At 41.9% G+C, this 21,598-nt stretch overlaps 2 protein-coding genes across 6 annotated transcripts; one reads left to right on the forward strand and one right to left on the reverse strand.

Annotated features, from left to right (window-relative positions):
* Positions 1-6: 6 nt before the first annotated feature.
* tmcc1b (transmembrane and coiled-coil domain family 1b) lies at positions 7-10,437 on the reverse strand. 3 transcript variants are annotated; one of them, XM_025060322.1, is made up of 8 exons: positions 10,288-10,437; positions 6,552-6,708; positions 5,015-5,058; positions 3,358-3,623; positions 1,491-1,910; positions 848-1,332; positions 616-751; positions 7-433 (listed from the first exon to the last, which is right to left on the reverse strand). In XM_025060322.1, exons 4-8 carry the CDS (start codon positions 3,580-3,582, stop codon positions 119-121), a joined length of 1,581 nt encoding a protein of 526 aa, XP_024916090.1. In that variant the 5' UTR covers positions 3,583-3,623; positions 5,015-5,058; positions 6,552-6,708; positions 10,288-10,437; the 3' UTR covers positions 7-118. The 3 variants fall into 3 exon arrangements, with proteins under 3 accessions (XP_024916090.1, XP_008318048.1, XP_008318049.1); XM_008319826.3 differs by having other exon boundaries at positions 3,358-4,121; XM_008319827.3 differs by lacking the exon at positions 10,288-10,437 and adding an exon at positions 8,335-9,240 and having other exon boundaries at positions 3,358-4,121.
* Positions 10,438-12,992: 2,555 nt separating this feature from the next.
* On the forward strand, positions 12,993-20,494 carry qrich1 (glutamine-rich 1). Of its 3 annotated transcripts, none has more exons than XM_017036913.2 (12): positions 12,993-13,250; positions 14,575-14,833; positions 15,105-15,179; positions 15,638-15,775; positions 15,852-16,802; positions 18,020-18,179; positions 18,274-18,428; positions 18,503-18,617; positions 18,696-18,804; positions 18,904-19,055; positions 19,149-19,239; positions 19,694-20,494. In XM_017036913.2, exons 2-12 carry the CDS (start codon positions 14,585-14,587, stop codon positions 19,869-19,871), a joined length of 2,373 nt encoding a protein of 790 aa, XP_016892402.1. In that variant the 5' UTR covers positions 12,993-13,250; positions 14,575-14,584; the 3' UTR covers positions 19,872-20,494. The 3 variants fall into 3 exon arrangements, with proteins under 3 accessions (XP_016892402.1, XP_016892403.1, XP_008318045.1); XM_017036914.2 differs by having other exon boundaries at positions 14,578-14,833; XM_008319823.3 differs by lacking the exon at positions 15,105-15,179 and having other exon boundaries at positions 12,995-13,250.
* Positions 20,495-21,598: the final 1,104 nt, after the last annotated feature.

Raw genomic sequence — 21,598 nt, forward strand, 5'->3', positions numbered from 1 at the left:
GAGGGAAAAAAAGGACTATTGAGTTTCATCTTATCGTCTAAGATCAGTGTCCCACCATCAACACCCCCGACCCCCCACACCCTCTGTTTTATCATCCATATAAGTCTGCCCAAACCGGTCATCTGGGACTCAGAATAAATCGGTGAAGATATTCCGAAATGGCCTCCCAGTGCCTCCACAGGAAGGCCAGGAGGATTACGAGGAGCACCGTGGAAAGTGTGCGGCTTCTCGTTTTCATCAGAGGAACGACACAGTTCGCCACAGTGGACACGAACACCAGAAGGACCGCCATGACGGCTAGCAGCACGTTGATGAGTTTCCCAAGAAGAGTCCGCGCCGTGGCGTTCTCCAAACCCTCCAGCTGCACCACCTGCTGCTGTTGCTGCTGCAGCTCCATCTTGGAAATGCGCGTCTGACATGCCTCCAGTGCCTCCTGCAGGTGAAACACACAAATGTCGGTCAAATGACTCACACAGGCAGACATGTTGCACTAGTGGCTTTAGTTGCGCTTGGAGGTTTACAGGTTTCTAAATTCTTGATTCTAAAGAGAGAGATTTGGGTCTGGAAGGTAGTGTAAATAAAAATATAAAAATCCAAATAAAATCGCAGGCTTACTTGAATGTCTCTCGCTCGTTCGTAAGACTGATAAGCAATCTTCTCCTCCATGCTGGCTAGCTCCTGTTTCAAGTTCAGAATTTCATTCTGGTGCAGTTCCGTCAAGTCATTCAGCTGTTCTTCCAGACGTTCACACCTGAAACAAACCACCAGTGAAAACAACAAGGCGTGAGAATTGGTCCGTACCACACGGACCACGTGAACCTCTGTACGTTAGCCAGGAAATGTTCACCTGTATCGCTCCTCCTGTAAAGCCTGCATGATCACTGTGTATTCACGCTGGTAGTGGACCTTTAAGCTCTCGAAGGACTCCTCCAGTCGACCCTGGTTCTCCCGCAGCTCTTGAATCTCATGAAGAACTGCTTCCAGGCCCGAGGCCTGGGGCTGTTCCAGGGTATTGCCTTTAGAGCTCGGTGGACCCCCGGGGGCGCCGGTGGTGCTGTTAGCCCCGGCGGAGCCAGATGTGGCGCTAGAACAGTCGTCATCGCTGCCGTACTTTGGGCTGGACTGTAACTGTCCTGCCCCGAGGGACCTCGTCGTCCCGGGACCGACACCTTCGTCTCCTGTGGTTTCATCTAGAGAGTCCTTCAGGGCTGCGATGTTGTCGGCACTGCCAAATCTGTTCCGGATGAGGGAGGCGATTTCTCTGGGCTTTGACACCACAGCTCCAGCAGCAGAATGAGTGGCCTGTGAGAAGCTGGATAAACCGCCAGTCACCTGTGAACAGAGACAACAGCCAGGCTAGAGCACAGTGCCCCCACAGGCAAGGAGGACACACCTAGTCCCTAGTCGTCCACCCACTGACAACAGCTGAAGTCCAGTATTTCCTCACTCATCAGATGGACAACACTGTTAAAAAAAACAAAGGAACACACCTTGGCTCCGACGTCCTTCAGCCCCTGGTGCATGTCTCGGAAAACGTCTTTGGGTTGCCGAGGGATGCCGTTGTGCTCCACCTCCCGTAGCTTCCTGTGGTAGTGCTCCAGCTTCCTCTGCAGCTGCTGGATCGTCTGAGCTGACTTTTGGTTCTTCTTCTCAAACACCTGCTTGATGCGTGCACTCTGTTGTTTGTCTGCGTTGTTGGCCAGTTTCAGGTATTCGGCGACGTTGTCGTCCCGTGCTGTTTGTTCGATTTTGATTTGTTCCGTGAGCTTGAGGATCTTCTGTTGTAGCTGGGCGATAGCTTGCTTGGTGCGCTGAGGGTCCGGGGTGCTGTCCACGACATCGTAGCCGTCCACGCCATAGGGGAGGGCGTTAGGTGACACTGCAGGGCCTGATCCGTCGTATCTTTCCACCTGTTTAAGCCAAAAGAGTTCAGGTTATTCCAGTTACAGTCTTTATGTTTGCTTTCTTTTTTCCATTCTTTCTTAGTCGTTCTGTACGTTTTGTCGCTGATTTTCAGGATAGTGAAATGTTTACGACACCTATGAGGAACTCTTTTGTCTTGTCCTCTTGTTTCACCTTGGTCTGAAGACTCCACTTGACAAATACTGTCTTATATCAGATCAGTATCAAAATACAAACACAAAATATGGTGCACTGAACCCCATAAACTGTCTTTATAACACAGCAATTATGACATTTATTTGAGTTGTGTTTATCCCTGCGAGCCCCTCTGACCTGAAGTACACTCTCACACACACACTCACACACACAGTCAAAGCTATAATTAGAATGGCTTAAAGCTCATAGTGACAAACACTCAAAGGTAATCTGTGACCTTCCGACACTGACAGCTCTTCTCCCTCATTCATCACTTCATCCTGGCTCATCTTTTAACCACAACAACCCCCCCCCCCCCCCCCCCGGGTATGCCTGCAAAACTCAACAACTGGTTTCAGTAAAGTAAGGTCTTGATAACAGCGACGACCTAAGAAAATGTAAAAGTCGTCACTTTAAAGTAAACCGATTTATGATCGAAGCAGGAAAACAGTTCACTTTAATTCTGCAAAGTAATTCCCGTCTGAAATCAGACACGTCCAAAAAGACCGCTACGTCACGCCGCTGCTGCGACTTGTTAAGCGAATGGCCGTCCATCGTAAAACACTGTGACAGAGCAGATCAACCAGTTATCAGGTGTCATTTCATATCAGTTACGGGAGTTGCCCAGTGTGAGGGCGCTGCAGCGCAGCCAAGGATATGTTTCAGAGCAGTGCGTCACGGTGGCCGTCCGCTGGTGTGCAGTGGAAACAGGAGGCAGGCATGTCCGCTGATGGATTCTCATCTATGCAGGAATAAACAGACTGGTACTTGTGTTTCAAAAGAGGTGAGAGGAGGAGACTTGGAGGAGGAGATTTATGTGGTTCCTGCACTGCATCAAACTCTTCTTTAAAGAACAGTTTGTTCTTTGGTGAGGCCCAACAGTAGTTTCTAGATAATGTTTCTGGGGCTGCACAGCAAAAATGTAGGTCTGTTACCATCTGCTAAAGGAGGCAGACGAAATATCTGTGCTGGAGTCAAAGGGCAGAAACCACGGCTGACTGACTTCTCTTGGGCCGTACTGCGTAAGAAATGACTTTGCTGCTGTAAACAACATCACCGGATTGGCACAAAACTGTCTTTGTAATATTTCAGTAAGACAACGCCAGGCCTTGTTATGAGCTAATTACGAAAGTGTTGCTTTGAGACCAAATTTGCATCAATGTCTGATCTGCCTTCAGTCCTGTCCTGTCTCCTCTGGAAAATATGTAAAATTATTTCTGTCTATCACTCCATTCATCCATCCAAATAATTCCGACTCACCTTGTCAGACTCCTCAGTCGACTGGTAACCAGAGGTGAGCAGCATGTCAGTCAGGGCTGGGCAGCTGGGCGTGTCAGTAGTTGAGGATGAGCGCGGGCGCCCAGCCTGCAGTAGGGCCTCATGGGTACTGCGTCTGTGGATCTGAGGACTTCCTTTCTGAGGAGCATCCCCGACGCCCGTGGCCTTGCTGCGGCGGCTTTGCAGGCTGGTGCCTCGCTTCATCATTGGTGGACCACTTCGGATTTGCTGCAGAACACGGCTCAGAGCTGCAGGGGGGGCGGAAGCGGCAGTGTTGTCAGAATCCGAAGAGGGGGCCGAGGAGGCAGGAACGTCCCCTACTTCTGACCCTACATCAGTGGGTTCGGAGGGAGGGGCGCCCGTGCAGGACGAGGCGGAGTCGTGTGGGGAAACGGAGGAGCGTCGGCGCTGTGGCTGGAAGAAGTGCTTCAGGCCATGGCCCAACGCTCCCATGTTCTCCAGGGCATTACGGGGTATTTTGGACTCCGACGCCCTCCTGCCGACCTCCGGCTCTGTTCGGCCTCCTGTGTCCGGCTCCTCTGGACTCTGTTCACTACTACCCTGATCCATCAGAGACCTCCAGTTTCACAGTGGAGTTCTACGTGGGGGTTGCAGTGAAAAGCTGACCCTGAAGACACCACCCCCCTCTGAAAGGCTGGTTGAAAGCCGGGAGGCAGAGGGGAAGGCTCTTAGTTGGGCCTTTTGAGTGGGCATGCATCTGTGGCTTGGCTGAATGTCATGCTTTTCTACAGTCGCACAAAAAGGAAAATAAAGTGCATTATGACATGCAGCCGTGAATGGCAAACGTAAAACAAAGCAGAAGCAAAATATGAAGTAACATCGAGCGGCATGAACTGGGTTGACGGAGTCACGGCTGCAGGTTCACAACGTTTTAACAGAAACACTATTCCAATCAGATAAACAGCACCACCTGGTGACAGTGCCAACCCAGTCGCTCACTGCAAGTACATGTCATAAAAAAAAAGCATTTTTTTCAAAATGTTCTGAAATGTTGTCATCTGGTAAATCTGGGGTTTACAAATAGAACATTTCAGAAAATTTTATAAATAATAATGAATAACCGCAAAACAGAAAGAGCTGGCACAACACAGACACAAAGACTGGGTGTAAGAAATGTAAAGTGACGTCAATTGTGATTATTTTATAGAGACTTCTAAAGTCCCAGAGTCATTTCCTGTTCACGTCTTGGTTTACTGTAGGGATCATTTTTGAAGGTGAGAACTGTGACCACAGACGGCTACGAATGTACGTTCAAAGCTAACATAAATAAGGATATGCATACATATTTATATAGAGGTGTGAGAAAACATTGATACGCACATATATTGCAATATTTCGTTCCATGACACTATGTTCTACACTATTGATTTTTTTTATATCCACTTGCCTATATATACATATATATATATGTATATATATGTATATATATATATATATATATATGTATATATATGTATATATATATATCGTATCGTTGCCCTTGTATCGTGATAGTGATATCGTTTCTCCAGATTCTTGCTAACACACACACACACCCCTATATATGTATATATTTAAAATGTGTGAAAATGCAAGAGCACAAAAAGCACAAAAACAACAGATAGTGGTGGTAACTCACCATCAGCCCTGCGTGTCCTCTTCTGACTCACAACTCGGTCACAGCTAAATTAAGCAGAAACATGAGGAAATAAGTGAATTGTCCAAAACAACCACAAACTTAAAAAAAAAAAACAAAACCAATTCTGGAACATGTTTTGAAAGCAAATAAAAGAGAAACCACATCTTAAAGTCCAACAAAAAAACCAAAACCAATTCAGGAACATGTTTTGAAAGCGAATAAAAGAGAAACCACATCTTAAAGTCGTGAATGTAATTAATGTGGTGAAAACGTCCTCTGTGAAAAGTCAACCTGTCTTTGGTTTAACACGAGTATCATTTTTGGAATATAGATTCAAATTTAACAGCGCCTCCATTGGCTGGTCCCATCGTCGATCAACTCGCAAACATTTTCAGCATCACATCACATTTCCACTTGTTTCGTTTATCTCCAAGTTACCATTTTAACCCAACAGATTCACATGTTTCCCCTGAAACATAAAGAAAATGTCCAAAGCATAACGTGAGAGTTTGACTGTGTGATACATGACTGAAGAGAAATGATTCTGTGAGATGAGTCAGCAAAGCTCCTGAGGTATCACTTAACAGTCCAAAAGTACAATCTTCAGCACAAATGCTCCATTAGTGATACGTAAGTGACTCGGTGCTGATCCTGCCGTTAGTGTTGGATAAGACTGCACTTTGTTAAAGAGTGAGTGGAAGAGCTGTCCCGTGTGTGTGTGTGTGTGTGTGTGTTTAAATGAAGAACTTCCTGTACAGCAGAATCATATTAGCTAATGAATTTATAAATGAAGTCAGCTGCTACGACTGTGAGTCTGTGACAAAATAAAACTACAGCTCACTGGATTTATATTTTATCTGTGAGCACCGTCCTGAAGGGGTCACAGTGGGGGTCACTTGGTGAACATCACTGCTCTCCTGCAGCAGTATCTGCCTGTCAGGCGACAGAGAAACGACATAAAGTCATACCGTACACAGAGAGTTGTTTATGAGAGAAGAGCGGGCGTTCACGCGTCTCGGTTTTCAACGAGAATTTAAAAAAGACCTGAGTTCCTTTTGTATTAAATGTCCATGATTAATAACACAGTGGACTTTACTTTGACTTCTCCAGATCCAGGACAATCCATTCTCTTTGACTAACACAACTTTATTAGTCCCCAGGGGGCAATTAGGTAAAAGCAGCTTAGTGGCAACCACAAAAACAACACATTAGTTTTCCATATCAAGTACAGCAAAATAGGAGGAATTAAGTATGGAATTTATATTTATATTTGGGGAGCAATAATTAATCTTTGATAAAATGATGTACTGATTTATTAAAATATCTATTAATAACAATGCATAATCTAGGTGTGTCATAATATTTTTTTGTATTTTAAAGCATGAGCAGAAAGATGTGTGTTGTATAGCCATAGAATTCCACAGTATTTGCAAAACACACCAACTCTTTGTAGTGACATGTAAAGTTTTTGCAAAGTATATTTCTCTTGAATGAACCAAAAATGAACAACGTGCAGCTTGACTGACTCTGAACGTACCTTTGTGTGTGTTCATCAGCAGAGTCCCGGTCTGTTGACAAACAAAGAGTCTCTGTAATCCAACGTCAGATCTCCGCCACAGTCTCTGGGTATTTGGAATGAGATGTCGTTCCAACTACGCTCCCATATTTCCCAAGACATTTAGGAAAATCACATGCTATAAAAAAAAAAAAAAAAAAAGACAACATTAAAACACACGTTTACTTTGAGTCAGAACGACGGCCTCACAGCCAACGGCTCCTGATTGGAGGTATTATGCATAAGTCTGCCCTCCATTTAAAACCCAGGTCTGAACATAATTATATAATATTGACCTTAAGTCTGCCCTCCATTAACAGGTCTGAACATAATTATATAATATTGACCATAGATTCAAACCTGTCGTCAAACGCTATTTCTGTTTTCAAAGCCCTTAGACAGCCTTCTACAGGCTGTTAAATGTTAAATGAGAAAATGAAAATACTGTGATTACACACAGTATCAGCCCCCCCTCCTCGACCCCCCCAAGGCCTTCTAGCTTAATTAATTGTCTGATGGTAATTAATAGGGCCAACTGCCCCCTGGGGATATATCTACAGGACATAGTCCATTTCCTGTCTCGAAGAGATACAGCTGAGTGACAAACGGCTCAATTAATCCACAACATGAAGACAACAGTGTATAATGGACATCATTTCTCCGTGACAGTCGGTGAATGTGGATGGAATGACTGTGTAATTTGTATAGAAACATAAATATATCCTTCTAAGCCACCCAAAAAAAAATAGCATTTTGACAGTAATATCATAACCGTTAATCAAAACTGCTGAGATCATTTACAAATCAACTGCAAACGTTCATCGAATATTGATTCAAATAGAATATTTTGATGTTATCCATGGATTCAATACTATTAATTTAATTTTACATTTGTATGATGAAATAGAATGCCTTTAAATTTACATTTGTATGATGAAATAGAATGCGTAGTTTTATCATAGTTATGTCACATATTTTATTATCTTTCCTTCAACGGTCACCACATCCAACCCTCCCTTTCCTGCACCTCCTCTGTTCCTCCTTCATTTCATCCACCAATCTTCTCCCTTTTCCTCCTCCTCCCCATCAGCTCCATCTCCAATATCCTTTGTCCAACATCTTACGCTAACCTCTCACCACAAGGTGTCCAAATTCCCTCACCCTCGCCTCTTTAACTTTTTACTACTACCTAGTATTTAGACGATGACACTGTCTCTGAGTTGTACTTCCTAGCAGGTCTAAAAGTAAATGACAACTCAGTGATATCACTGACACATCTTTGAGCCCTGACCCAGAGTTTGGTAATGACTTGTGTATTATCTAATAACTACAGCTCTATAGTCACCTCAGCCCATTGTCTAAGACCAAACTTTGTGACTTGTTATTGCGATAAACTCTCCGAACATCACTTATTATTAGGTATCATGTTGCTGGTTTTCATTGGATTGATTTATTTAAATAAATTACTCAAAAAGGTTAGAGATGCCTGACTGTCATCACATTTTTAAAGTAAAGCGTGTTTGATCGCAAAAGCCAAAGCGGAAAGTCATGAAGAAATGACAGTGTGTACATTTATGACTAATACTATGTTACTGTAGACAGTCTGAGCCCACAGGCTTAACGTTAGCTCCGGATAAGAGGAGGATGACATTAGCAGCTATAAACTCAACCACCACCGGCCTGGTCTTTGTTAAACACAGCACAACGACACATATTCGTGAAAGCATCAATGTACTTTACCACCGTAGTAAAAGATATCACGAACCGTTGCATTAGATGAAGTCAGAAGTCACCGTTGTCTCCACTTGCATGGCTTCTCTTCACCTCTAGCAGTTAGCAGCACAGGCTAAGGCGGTGCACCGGAGGGCGTTCGATTTACTGTATGGCTCGCACCGACACTGCTATGCGGGGCCAAGCCACAGTGACGTATACCTTATTCGCCGGAGCGTTAGTGTCTAATATTTCAAACTCTTTCAAAGTCTATTATTAGGTTGTGCTGCCTTCCAGATGACATTAGGTAATATTCACACTATTTAGACTGTTTCTCGAGTATTTACGCACTCGGTATTTCTTTCTTCTCAAATAATTACAGACTGAACTAGAAGAGTTTGACATGTACACAGGAAATACAGTATTTAACAGCTGCGAAATGTAGTTATACGTGTAAACAATGTACAGTGTATCTCAAATGCGCACCTTACATAAGGGTTAGCAGTTCATTGAAAGTATAGTTTGTATACATTTCTGAATAGATATAAATCATACATTATATGGTCCTTTGACTGGAAGAATGTTTTACTTCCGGGGATCTATCAAATACGTTGTCCACCAATAACATTTATACTGTTTTTTTTTTCTTGTTTTTATTTATTTTCTAAGTAACTTGAAAAATCCATGTGAAATTATTTACCGCAATATGTGCAGTAGGTGGCAGCAATGCAACTCAATGGATGGACTGTTGGTGTAAAAATCGAACAAAGCAAGAAAGCAAATGCAACTGGGCTGAATAAATAATAAATAAATAATAAATATGGAGCCAAACTTACACACCCAAAAACCAAAAAAGTGGTTTTCTTTTAACTGATGTGAAAATGTACCTATTTATAATTTATTTAGAACTTAATTATAACTTTTTACATAATAGTGCTAAGGTATTACTTGATATTAAGTACTACTAGTAGTAGTATAGTTTTACATGTATAGTTACAATAATGATATTGTGTTTGCAATTATTTTCTAATTTCTTCATGTGTTTTAAGGCAATGGGATATACAAAAAAACAGTACTGTAAATATTTAATGTTTCAGGTTGTGTGTTTTCAAGTTGAAAAATAAACCATTTGTTTTGTGTTGTCTGTGTTGTCCTGGATAATTAAGCACCGTGGACTGATGATACCCTTTGACCCTTTTAAACACATTTTTAATAAATCATTCATCCCTACTTGAATCCAAACCTCTTCAGTGACTAACTTCTTTCTCTATAATTTTTTACAGTAGATCAGTTAAGTTGTGTCACCGACACCTATTGGGTCAATTTCCCTCTAGGAAACCGTCTCTTCTGGAAACATGCTGGTCACTTACTAAATTCTAGGTAATCACAATGTGTCTTGTATTTCCTGAAGGTGTTGAACTACAGTTCCTCTCTCCTTCTCCATCCCCCCCGCCCCCAGTGTAGACTTTCATCAGAAACCACCCTCATCGTTCTATAAGTCACTTCAAGCCATGCATATTAACAAGGTCAGCTCACTGTGCCTGCCATGATGTTAGCGGCGGCTTTAGCGGACATATGGTCATATCCTGGTATGACTGATGTCAGCTCATACATACATGGGTGTTGTCTCCCAGGCTCGACCTTTACATTGTTACACAGGGCTTATAAACTGGCATTACATCGTCACTAACGTGTAATACCAAAATTGACGTCGCCCATCCCGGCCGGGTACCCGGGAGAACAAACCAGGCGCCCACCCATCCATGCAGCCTGTCAGTTAAATCGGAGCTGACTATGCTTCAGAGAGCTAAGTGAAAAAAACAACATCGCCGCCTCCTCCTCAGCCATGGTTAGCTACAGGCGAAACCGGGACACAGCCGGGTGGCAGCGACCAAAACCGAACTATCGCGCTTTCGAGGAACCAGGGTGAAACATAAGGAAACGCTTCTCATTCACTAATATCGCCATATAACAGTAAAAGGTGTGTTATTAGCAGGTGTAAACTTACATGGGCGCTGAGAGGACTGTGTTGATGACCGCTCATTTCTCCCGACTGTGGAACACTCCCACGGTGACGTCAGATAGTGTGCCTGACGTCAGAACAGCTGAGCGGCAGACAGACAACTCACACCCGTCCTCCATAATCATAGGAGGAGGAGAATAAGGGGAGGAGGAGGGTCCGTGTGTGTGTGTGTGTGTACATTAGATGTACTGGTTTCCGCTACAGTATCTTTATCTACGAAAGAACTACAAATAATACACTTATTAATATTAATGGAGCAGATAATGTATATATTATCTCTGTTTATTAATTATACTGCTTAAACTAGAGTCAGTGCGCAAGAGCATCGAAACTCGAAGTCTCTTAGCTGCATATTAATGTTTTGGCAGACTGATGTTGGAGGTGTACAGCCCAACAGACAATGAAATGAAAAAAAAATGAGGCACTGAATAGAAAAATTGGGTCTTGGTAATTTTTAGTCATTAACAACAAAGGTGTTAATGACTGATCTGAGGTGTTAATAAATTAGAGAATCTGTCAGTAACCAGCAGACTGAGGTCCACACATGGACTGGCGTACCCTCAGAGACATGTGTGTAATATATTCATAACTAACAGAAACATCACTGTTATTTACCGAGGTGGGTTTAAAATCAGCAGGGTTAATGATTTTGACTTTGGTGTCTTTGGAGTTGTGGTAAAATGTAGTTTTTGTATCTATAATTAAATAATAATATGTGTTGGGTATTTTACTGATATTTATTTGCTGCATGTGAAGATCTGGAGGTTCTGGGTTCAGTTCTGTGTTTTTGCAGTGTTATTGTGGTTGTCTGGACAACCATACAAATTCCCAACATTTTTCTGTACTGTAAAAAAAAACCTTCATACCGGCATCCTCATGGAGAGTACACTTTGGCTTGTTTAGTCTACTTGTACTACCAGGGGTCCACTTGTAGCATTTTTATCATAGTTTTTGGCTAATAAGTGCTTCTTATTAAAAGCAATGACGTAAGCTGCAGTTACTGCATCACAGACCGATATTTCTGCTGATCAAACAAGGCTGGTATTAAAAGAGGTGTGGACTGAGAATCAAGAAATACCAGCCTGGAAACATAAAAAGGTGTGGTAGTCAATATGGCTGTTTAGGTGATGACTGCAAAAAGGAACCTATGCTGAGTAGTCAGTCAGTAATCAGACTCCAAAACCCTTGACATGACGTGTAATACAATCACACAGCAGTAATATTTTATTGTTAAACTAACACTGATAACACAGTCGTATTCTGTCTCTAGATTTTGTGGAGGCCAATCTCAGTATTGCAATCAAAATATCTGGCGTGTCCAATAGTTGAGATTGAATAGCTTATTGGAATTGTTGGGGAATTAAAACTACAATCATGGAAATTGTTATATAACATAATAAACATAACATAATAAATAAAAACTATAGTAGAGTAAGTTGGTTGTGTAAAAGATAGGTAAAGTTTAATGTTGTAACAAATAAACAAAAGGGAGATTCAGAGCTCTGATTTCTCCACTATTAGCTTCCTGAGTTCATGACGTGACTAGATGCTCTTCGTGATGAAGGGCATTGTCATCGCTGCGCCTGAGGTTAACTGGAGATAAAAACCCAAGGTCAAGCTCAGTAAATGCAAGAACACGCTTGTGTTCTGCATTCAGCCTCAGTGCTTCAGCCTGACAGCCAGTGATGCACATAGTAACAGAATCAATGAATGCATCCTGCAAAGTCTGTCTAAGGGTTTGCTTCTACCACCAGACTACTTCAATGACCTCTCTTTAGGACCTAGTTGGTATCATCAGTTGTTTTTTTTATGCAATGCTTAGTTTGGGATATGTACTGGTTAATTGTGTGTCCTATTTCTCCCCTTAAGATGATCAAAATCAAGTTTAAAGAACACTGATTCTGCTATAGTTTCACACAAACCTTTTGACCAGCATATAGATAAAATACAACAAAACAGATGAAAGAAAATGTTTCTTTTTCTGTTAGGGTGCAAAAAAAAGTTGAATTACATGTGAACTATTTCGTAAACCACCACAATTTCCTGCAGAGAGCAGAATCACAGATAATCTGCAGTGAGTGTGGGAATTAACTCTTCTCTCCCTAGAATGTACGGTTCACAGCCTAGTCCCACTGTATATCTCACTTGGTCCACCTTAAGGCGGTCGATTGGTAGTTTGTTGTCGAGCAAACTGGGGGAGGCCCTCAGTGGCACATGCCTGGCTCTTTAAGGCAGACTGGGGAAGTTAAATTGTTGTTAAAGGTACATGCATACAACTGTTTACTGGCCTTTATCTAAAGCATTTCGGGTCTGAATTGGTTAACATTCGTCTAAAAATTAGTTTAACATTATTAATTTTAATATTGCTGTTGATATTAATAATATTATTAAAAGTAGTAGTAGTGGTAGTTAGTAGGAGATACTAGAATTGTTTCAGAAGCTCTGTCGATGGAGTAGTGTTGTGACTTAAGTTGAGTTAGCCTGGTAGTCAGGTGTAAGTGGTTTTTGTAGGTGTTTATTGAATTTTTTTATTTTTATCTTTCTATATGGATTGATATATAGATATGTTAAATGCACATTTGAATAATCAATATCTAAATATACATATATTCGAGGCAGACTCCTCAGTAAAACATCGGGCCACTGCATTCGAACGTAATGTATTTTTCTGTGAATGGAAATACGAGTAAACTTATAGGAGGTCCTGCTCCAGTGCTGTGTGATGGGGCAGTCGGTACGAGCACAGACAGAGCGGCAGCAGCAGTACAGCAGCAGTCTGAAGAGGAGTCCCTGTTGTGTGTGGACGGGGCCTATACTTCCGTCATTTTATATCTCACCGGATAAACACACCGGGCCCGTTTCTGACCTGTGTTTATCTGGCCTACGGTGCAGCGATACCACTCGGTGACCGTGTTGGATGAACCAGTCTCTGCACCATCAGAGCTCGGGTAACTGGATATTTGTGAATATTTCGCCCTAAAATAATCGGACGTCAGAGACCTCGCCTTATGCTGCTATTGCTACATGTTTTTAAAAATATCTAATTACATCATTATTTGCCAGGTTTAAGGTTGCTTCCAAACATAGTAAATGGTAAAGTTGATGGTGTGAAGCTGGTAGCCGTTAGACGTTTATCGGCATTTTAATTTTAAACGCGGTGCCTTGGCGGAGCGGAGAGGATTTGGTTTTATTTAAGGTAGCATGACAGGATTCGCGGCGGTGGTGCTAGCGGGCTAACCTTAGCATATCGATTAGCTTATCACTTCAGCCTCATGTTACTGCAATGAATGGGTCAATGCCGCTGTCGTTCGCAAACTAATCTCATGCTGGCGCAGGATACAATTCGTTTGACTTATTATTTGTATTCTAGCTTTTCACGAAACAGAAAAGCAAGCAAGTATTGACGCGGGTTGTAACAAAACTTCGCCTTGCTAATCAGTGTCGAGCTAGTTGGCTAACCACTAGCAGTACTGTAGTTACAGCTGTTTTAAAAAGACATCAAATGGTTCTCAATTAACTTTGTTGTCTCAATAGTGTTTGTGACATTTTAAAATAAAAATTGTTGTGTAGTTTGTCTTTGTGTTGTATTTGTGACTCTAGTAGTTTTTGCTATAACTTAACAATGCTTTACTGTAGCAGACAGCGTATTATGGATCAAAATGCACTTTGTCTTTATGCGTTGTGTTCAGGTGTTCTATTTGGGGGGAAAACAGCTGTTAAAGTGATAGGGCCGGACCAACAACAACAATATAATACAATACAATACAATACACCCCAGAGATATTAAGTAGCCTCACAGAACATCATCGGGGCGAGTCTCCTGTTTAACATGCGAAAAAAGGGCAACTAGAAAACGGGCACAAATGTATTTTAGAATTTTTTTGGATTATGGTTTTGGTTTAATAGTTTTGGAAAATTTGCTTGGCTGCTATCACATAAATGGCCCCAAAAGAAATGTCTGTCATCATTGCAATGATAGGTTCACATTACACAGTGACAAATATATATAAAAAAGCCATTGTGAAGGTATTCAATTGATGATTTTTTTTCTGCATCTGAAAATGTCCTTGTTAAACTGTTATTCCCTACCCTTCATTTCTTTCCATCTAATTCATTAGCTCTCTTTTTTTGCGGCCATCTGGTAGGCACAAATATCAGGTCAATACGAGTAGTGAAGGCTATTGAACTGAAATAATTTTTTTTTGTTTGTTTTTTAGTGCAGTACATTATATAGACAGTGATGTTTAACTTCTTGGTCTCTTCTCCTTACAGCAGAGTCACAATGAACGAGCAGGAGAGTGGAGTGGTCTCCTTTGACGAGTATGTGCGGCAGAAAGCCCGCACTGTACCACAACACAGGATGAAAGAGTTTCTGGAATGTCTTTCCAAGGGCCCGCAGGTGCTGCAGGAGTTCACCCAACAGGAGGGAGCAGTCACCACCACGGCTATGGTGTACCAGCAACAGGGTGCCAACTGTATCTACACAGACAGTACAGAGGTCGCAGGGTCACTACTGGAGCTAGCTTGTCCGGTAAATACATTTTAGTGTGGATTAATAAGTTATATATGAATCAGATATAATTATTTCCTTCCTTCATGTCACCACAACAAATCTAACTGATGTTGTGGCGTTGCTATAGATGCAGCGCTGATTGCAACTTTCTGATTGTTCATTCAAACATAGACTGTGTTGATGAAATGCATCGAGCTGTTGTTGCAGATTGAATCTACCTTTGATTCATGTAGCAGTGCCTGAAGTTTTGTTCGTTCAATTTATTAGCCATGTACATATTTCGTGACAGGTACAGGTGACCTCAGCAGAAATGTCACCCCAGCTGTCTGTTCACCAAGGGTCTGAGCAGCCACTTCAAGTTCAGGTTTACTTTTCTTACACTGTTTCAAAAAACTGAATGAGACAGATTGATAAGATCGTGATCTAACGTTTTGAAGAAAACATTAAATTATGTTGTGACGTTTGATCATATATATATGTATATATATGTGTGTTTATATATGTATATACTATATATATACTTATGTTTACTTATGTTTTGCTCTTAAGAATTGTAAAAGAGTCCAATTGGAAATAAAATCAAAATATTTAAATATGTGAAATAAATGATTCACCTTTTATTATTATTATTAATTATTATTAGAAAATGATTTATCACAGATGGAGCCACATAGACCAACTTTGTTCAATTCACTCTTTCACTGCACCTGATGCTATTGGTAATAATCATACCAGTCATAATGACTGTAATGTGCTCCATCCTAAAAGTGTCCCAAATTACACAAGTATCTAACTGATATATATGTTCCGTGTTTATGCCAGGTTCAGATCCAGGATCAGCAGAATCAAACAGTCAGTCAAGTTCTTCAGGTGGCCTCACCTTCTCAGCAGGATCTGCAGGGGATTTCTACAGCCCAGCTTGTACAGCAGGGGGAGCTCACAGAGGAGCAGCAGCAGCAGGTGATGCATTGGTTTATTTTCCCTTCAACACAGCTGTAGATATGATTGATTTCTGACATAGTTTTTTTTTTCACAGATTCAGGCTCAGTTGGTTGCAGCTGTAGCTCAAGGACAACAAATTCAGTTGCAAGGAACCCAGCATATTCAGCTGCCTGGGGGACAGCAAATCCAACTCCAGGCTGGCCAACAGATTCAACTTCATGATGGTCAACATATTCAGATTCAGGATGGCCAACAGATTCAGCTTCAGGGTGGACAGCAGATTCAGTTACCAGACGGTCAACAGATTCAACTACAGAGTGGACAGCACATCCAGCTGCAGGATGGTCAGCACATTCAACTACAGGGTGGACAGCAGATTCAGCTGCAAGGTGGTCAACAGATCCAGATCCAAACCATAGAGACCATGTCACCCACGCAGCAGCAGGACTCCTCCAGGGAGGCAGAGAGGAGATCTGGCAGCGTTTCCACCGTCCTCCAACCTGCCAAGAAGCGAAAGGTGGACGTCCCATTGGCTGTTTCTTATGCTATTCCCCAGGGACAGCAGGTAGCCACCGTTCTGGCCATTCCACAAGGGCAACAGCAAAGTTACGTGTCCCTACGGCCAGACTTGCTAACAGTTGACAGTGCTCAGCTGTACAGCGCTACAGGAACTATCACAGGTCCCACAGGTGAGACCTGGACTATTCCCGTGTACTCGGCACCACAACAGCAGGGTGTTACTCACATCGCCATACCACAGGAGACATACAGCACAGTACAAGTTACCACCTCCAACGGTAAGGACAAAATGTCCCCGAGTTCCTCATCAAAGTCTGCAGAGGTTCAGCTGACCTCTGCTGGGACGCAGGAGGAAATAGTTCAGACCCTGTTCCCAGCCCAGTTCATGAACGGCAACATTCACATCCCTGTGGCAGTACAGACAGTCGGAGGGACCTACAACACCACACAGTCGGTTCACATATGGGACCCCAACCAACAACACAGCCACGGTGAAGAGGGGCAAGAACAGCAGCTCCATCTTCAGGTAAGAACTGATTCATGATCCACGTTATCTCTGGTAACACTGGAACGTCTGTGGTTTTTGAAGTAAATCTGTATCTGTACCTGTAGAAAATTAGGATTACATGTTTAACATCAGAGCAGATTCAACAAGGTTGAAGTCATCTTCTATATATTTAACAGATTCTGTGCTCCCTACGACAAGGTTGAAGTCATCTTCTATATATTATGAATAAAGTTTTGTAAATTGAAAATTTGAAGAATCTGGAACATGGATGAGCAGTAGGAGTGTGTATGTGCAAGAATCTGACGATATGTCGACGTATCACATATTGGGCAACGATTCAATATACTGTGGTATTAAAGGCAAGACGGTATATTGAGTTTTTTTAAGCAATTTAATTGTAGGATAATTGTCGGCACAGTAAACACACAATGATGTTCCACTTTAACATCAGGTTACTCACATTGAACAGGGATTTACATTTGGAATCGCAAAATAAAATGAACCAACTGCATGAATAGTTAACTGTTGATTGTTAATTCAAAAATGGTATAATAAAAAACATACAGTGCTGTAGAATATTGATACAGTATCGTAAATCTATATACATGTATATATATATATTTCTCACACCCCAAGTGAGCACTATTTTTTTTATTGATGGCTTCTTTGTCAAGTTGCCATGTTACAGCATGTCATTTTCATTTGAAGGGTGTATTGTGGTAATTAATAATCTATTAATACCCCCCACCCCACCTCCCACCCCCGCCCTGAGGGCACAGTGTGTGTGTGATGGGAAGGTAGACAGACAGTTAATGCGTCTCCTGCTGTGAAGAAATGAGTAACTGATCTGATGGATGCTTCCATTTTTATACTTATGTCTGTTTTAACCTGTTTATTTTATACAAAGAGCAAATAATATTTATGAGAAATAAAAACAAACACATTAGGCAAAGTAACTTTTTTTTGTCTGAGATGATTGATGTGACAAAATCAAGGTTTTAAGGGTAACAGTCAGTAGTTTGGTAGCTTGGATAAAAAGGGTTAATTATCAGCAGCAGTGACTTCTACAGCAGTATATCTAATAACAGACTGTTTATGATTTGTTGTTATAGACACAAATGTAATGTAATGACCATGTCATATGTAGCAGAGATAAATCTTAGCAGCGACAGTCTCTTAAAAAAACTCTCTCTAACTGATTTTGATTTGGAAACTTTGCTTCTCATTGGTTGCAGGGCCAAGTGCAGACGGAGGCTCAGGCTGAGCAGCCGACGGAGATTCTCGTTCCTGTGTGTCTTAAACCAGAGGAGGGTCTGGAGGTGTGGAGTTTTTGGGCAAAGCGGAAAAATGCAGAGCTGAGCAAGCAGAAAAAGACGACGCTCGCTCCCATAGGACGTGAGTCTGCTCCGTTGTTAGTAAATAAACTCTGTATGGTCTTCTTCAAATCTGACAGTTATCAGTGAAAATCCTTGTGTTTGTCTCCGTCCAGGTCGGCAGCCCCTGTGTTTTCAGGAAGACCTGGTGTCCAGTGCCGTGGCTGAGTTGAACCTGGGTCTGTCCTTGATGACAACCGAAGCACGTGGAATAGAAGATGAACAGTTCTCACCTGATGTTTTGTATTATGTTTTTTTGTGTATTCAAAAGGTAACTATAAGCCCTGATGTGACAGACTTTTTGTGGTGGTTTGAATGAATTTATTTAACAGTTTCCTGTTTCAGTATCTGTCTGAAAACGGACGCGTGGATGATATCTTTTCTGACCCGTACTACACACGTTTTTGTGAGTCTTTACACAACATCCTGAATGGTTGGAAACCCACCGTCCATCCTTTAGGTAAGAGCGGGTCTGCGTGTTCTATTTCACCTAATTCAGGTAAAAGTTGTATTTATTCCCGGCGTATGTCTATCCTAGGATACATCATTCCGAGTCATGTGACGGAGGAGATGCTGTGGGAGTGTAAACAGCTCGGTGCTCATTCACCTGCCACGCTGCTCACAACGCTCATGTACTTTAACACAAAGTAGGTAGCCGTCAGGAAATGGAACACATCTGCTCTGTCCTGACAAGGATGGATCGAAGATGAACGTGAACTTTCTTCAATCTTGTCTCTTATTTGCAGGTATTTCCACCTGACAACACCCGAACAGCACCTGAAAGTAGCTTTCTCTAAGGTCCTGCGGCACACGAGGAAGAACCCCAGCAACGCCAAGGACAAGGCAACGAGTATCCGACTTCTCAAAGCCCAGAATTCACACAGTGCTGGGCAGAAAGGTGTTTAATTCAAGTGATTTTGTTTCTTTTAGCCGAAAAAATCTCGAACCCAGAAATGGTTGGTGACGACCTCTTCACTCACCTCTGTTTCAGGCACTGATGATATTTATGAAGAACAGGTCGAGGATCCAGAGAATCCACTTCGCTGTCCCATTAAACTTTATGATTTTTACCTCTTTAAATGGTAAGTAACCGGCAGAGACCAGTGATCCAGCTCAAAGAAGAACCAGAATCAGTCTGTAGAATGTTTATGGTTCTGAATTGCAATGTTTTTTTGTTACTTTACTGTAATTTTACTGGCAATGAGTCAAATTGATTTAATGTGATGGATAAGCAGTGCTATAAGTCAACGGTCCGCAAACTTTGTTGTACCAAGAACCGATAGCAGCCATTAATGTGGACCGTAAATGGCGGTCCGCAAAGAACCGGTAGCAGCCATTACTGTGGACCGTAAATTTTCTAAATAAAACATCTTTTAGACTTCCTTCTGTTAGTATCAGAGTCTGAATGACCTGTTGTTTTCAATGAAAAAAGTCCACGTACATCACTGGGTGTTAGAAAGCTCTGTTCTGTTGTATTTGCACTTGATGAATCTAATGATCTGGACACATTTACCAAACCTGATGTTTCTCTTTCAGCCCTCAGAGCATTAAAGGACGCAACGATGCCTTCTACATGACACCAGAACCAGTCGTAGCACCCAACAGCCCCATGTGGTACTCATCGCAGCCTCTTACAGTTCAACAAGTGGAGCACCTGCTGGCTCGTCTCATCGTGGTCAGAGAGATCCAGGACATCATCGCTGCTGGTCCTTAGAACACGTCAAACCCTGAGAGGACTGTCCCGGCCTTGTAAACACCACTGACTGTCTCTGATGAAACGGAACACCTTATGAATGAAACAATCATTTTTGAGGGGAGAGTTGTATCATAGTGGATCTTCAGACTCTCTTGTTGTATTTCTGTTGAACGATTGGGTGACTGTTCTTTTCTCAACGATTCTCTTGGCGACAGATTCAAGATTTCAGCTGTCCTCTGAATAAACACAGACCTGGATCGGTCTCTGGAGCTGCTGTTCTTCTCAGCTCTCAGAAAAAGTGTTACATCTTCTCAAAAACCAAGAAATCTCTCCCTCACCCGACCTGTTGGGCCGTTACCCAGATCCAGTTTTACATTACGTGTTAAAGAGACAGTTGTTGGGGCTTCACTGTCCCGGCCTCCTTTTTTTTAAATTAGCAACTGTATATGAATTCATGTATTGATATTTTCAAGACAGAAAAACTCGTGCCTGTTTTTTTTTTTTTCAGAAATTATTCAATTGAACCTTTTGGAGCAATGGGATGAATCTTAGTTCCAGGATCAAGTGCTCTAATGTTGTATGGGCAGGTGGAAAAAATGTTCCTCAGGTCCGTGCTGTTGATTAAAAAAAAAAAAAAAAACCCCGTCAATGATTTCCTCCATGTTGTTCTCCTGTGTGTATGTAAGATAAGTATTAACCATGTAGATAGAAAGCAATGCATGGACATTTGGAAACTTTGCTGTTGGCGACGTCTCACCGGCCGCCACAGTGGAGTAAATATGTTAATATGGTTGAACTACATCGACTTACACAGCTGTACCACAGTTCTGTTTCCTTTGTTTATTACTAAAACAAATGGTATGACACCGTACAGTCGTTACAGTTCTCCTCTGTGTTGATACCAAACAGTGAACCATCCCAGCTCCAGTCCTTCAGCTGTTGGTCATTTTTCATCCTTTTTATCTGGTGTTTCCAGGTACAGGTATTTCAGTGACTGTGTGAAGTATTTGGGCGGAGGACAGGTCACGGCGATTTCTTCCCGACTCGTTAACCTGATCTGTCGGGCGTGTAAGTGTAGAGGGAGATGGCGAGTCTTGCTTGGTTCCAGTCTCAGCTTTCCCAACACACCTTCAGGTAATTTCTGTGGATCAGAAGTTTTATTTTTTATCACAGTACAAAAGAATGTCTTTGTATGAAAAGCTCTAATAAAAGGAACATTTAGAAATCTGTTTTATGACATATTATGTAACTTATTTAGAGCAAAGGTGAAGAAGGTGTGGGCAGGTTAGGGTGGGGTGGGAGGAGACCAGTGTCAAGTTTGCTGTGCTACAAGAATAGCAGCAACAGAAAACAAAAGAATAAACCAAAGGAAGACAGTGAGATCTGCTATGACCACACAGTGACACGGTCTAAAAGACAAACTGCTGAGTTGGTTAAAAAAATCAGTGATCATTTTGAGGGCGAAAAAAGGAGTTCAAATCAAGTCTTAAAAAACGTTAGTAATGTATACATTATTTTAGTCTTTGTGATGAAACACACCTGTGGTGCCAGTTTCTCCTTGTGGGAATATTTATGGTCACCTAGAATAGGACATGACAGAGCTAATGCCATGTGAACCCTCATCTGGTGCGTGACTCCTGAAAATACAATAAATACAAAGAAATAATTAACTTAAAACAGGCTGTTGGTAAATAACAGAGACATTTCCTGGAGGCTCAATGTTGTCACCAGTGAGAGGTTGAAGT

This window comes from Cynoglossus semilaevis, chromosome 11 (assembly GCF_000523025.1).
Source record: "Cynoglossus semilaevis isolate Cse_v1.0 chromosome 11, Cse_v1.0, whole genome shotgun sequence".
Lineage (NCBI taxonomy): Eukaryota > Metazoa > Chordata > Actinopteri > Pleuronectiformes > Cynoglossidae > Cynoglossus > Cynoglossus semilaevis.

Excerpts from the sequence above, each read along its gene's own strand:
- tmcc1b (XM_008319826.3), bottom strand. The coding sequence starts at position 3,945 with ATGGATCAGGGTAGTAGTGAACAGAGTCCAGAGGAGCCGGACACAGGA. Across the intron at positions 1,333-1,490 it reads TGAAGGACGTCGGAGCCAAG|GTGACTGGCGGTTTATCCAG; the intron begins GTGTGTTCCTTT and ends CTCTGTTCACAG. Across the intron at positions 434-615 it reads AACGAGCGAGAGACATTCAA|GAGGCACTGGAGGCATGTCA; the intron begins GTAAGCCTGCGA and ends TTTCACCTGCAG.
- qrich1 (XM_017036913.2), top strand. The coding sequence starts at position 14,585 with ATGAACGAGCAGGAGAGTGGAGTGGTCTCCTTTGACGAGTATGTGCGG. Across the intron at positions 18,805-18,903 it reads CTCATGTACTTTAACACAAA|GTATTTCCACCTGACAACAC; the intron begins GTAGGTAGCCGT and ends TCTTATTTGCAG. Across the intron at positions 19,240-19,693 it reads GATTTTTACCTCTTTAAATG|CCCTCAGAGCATTAAAGGAC; the intron begins GTAAGTAACCGG and ends TTTCTCTTTCAG.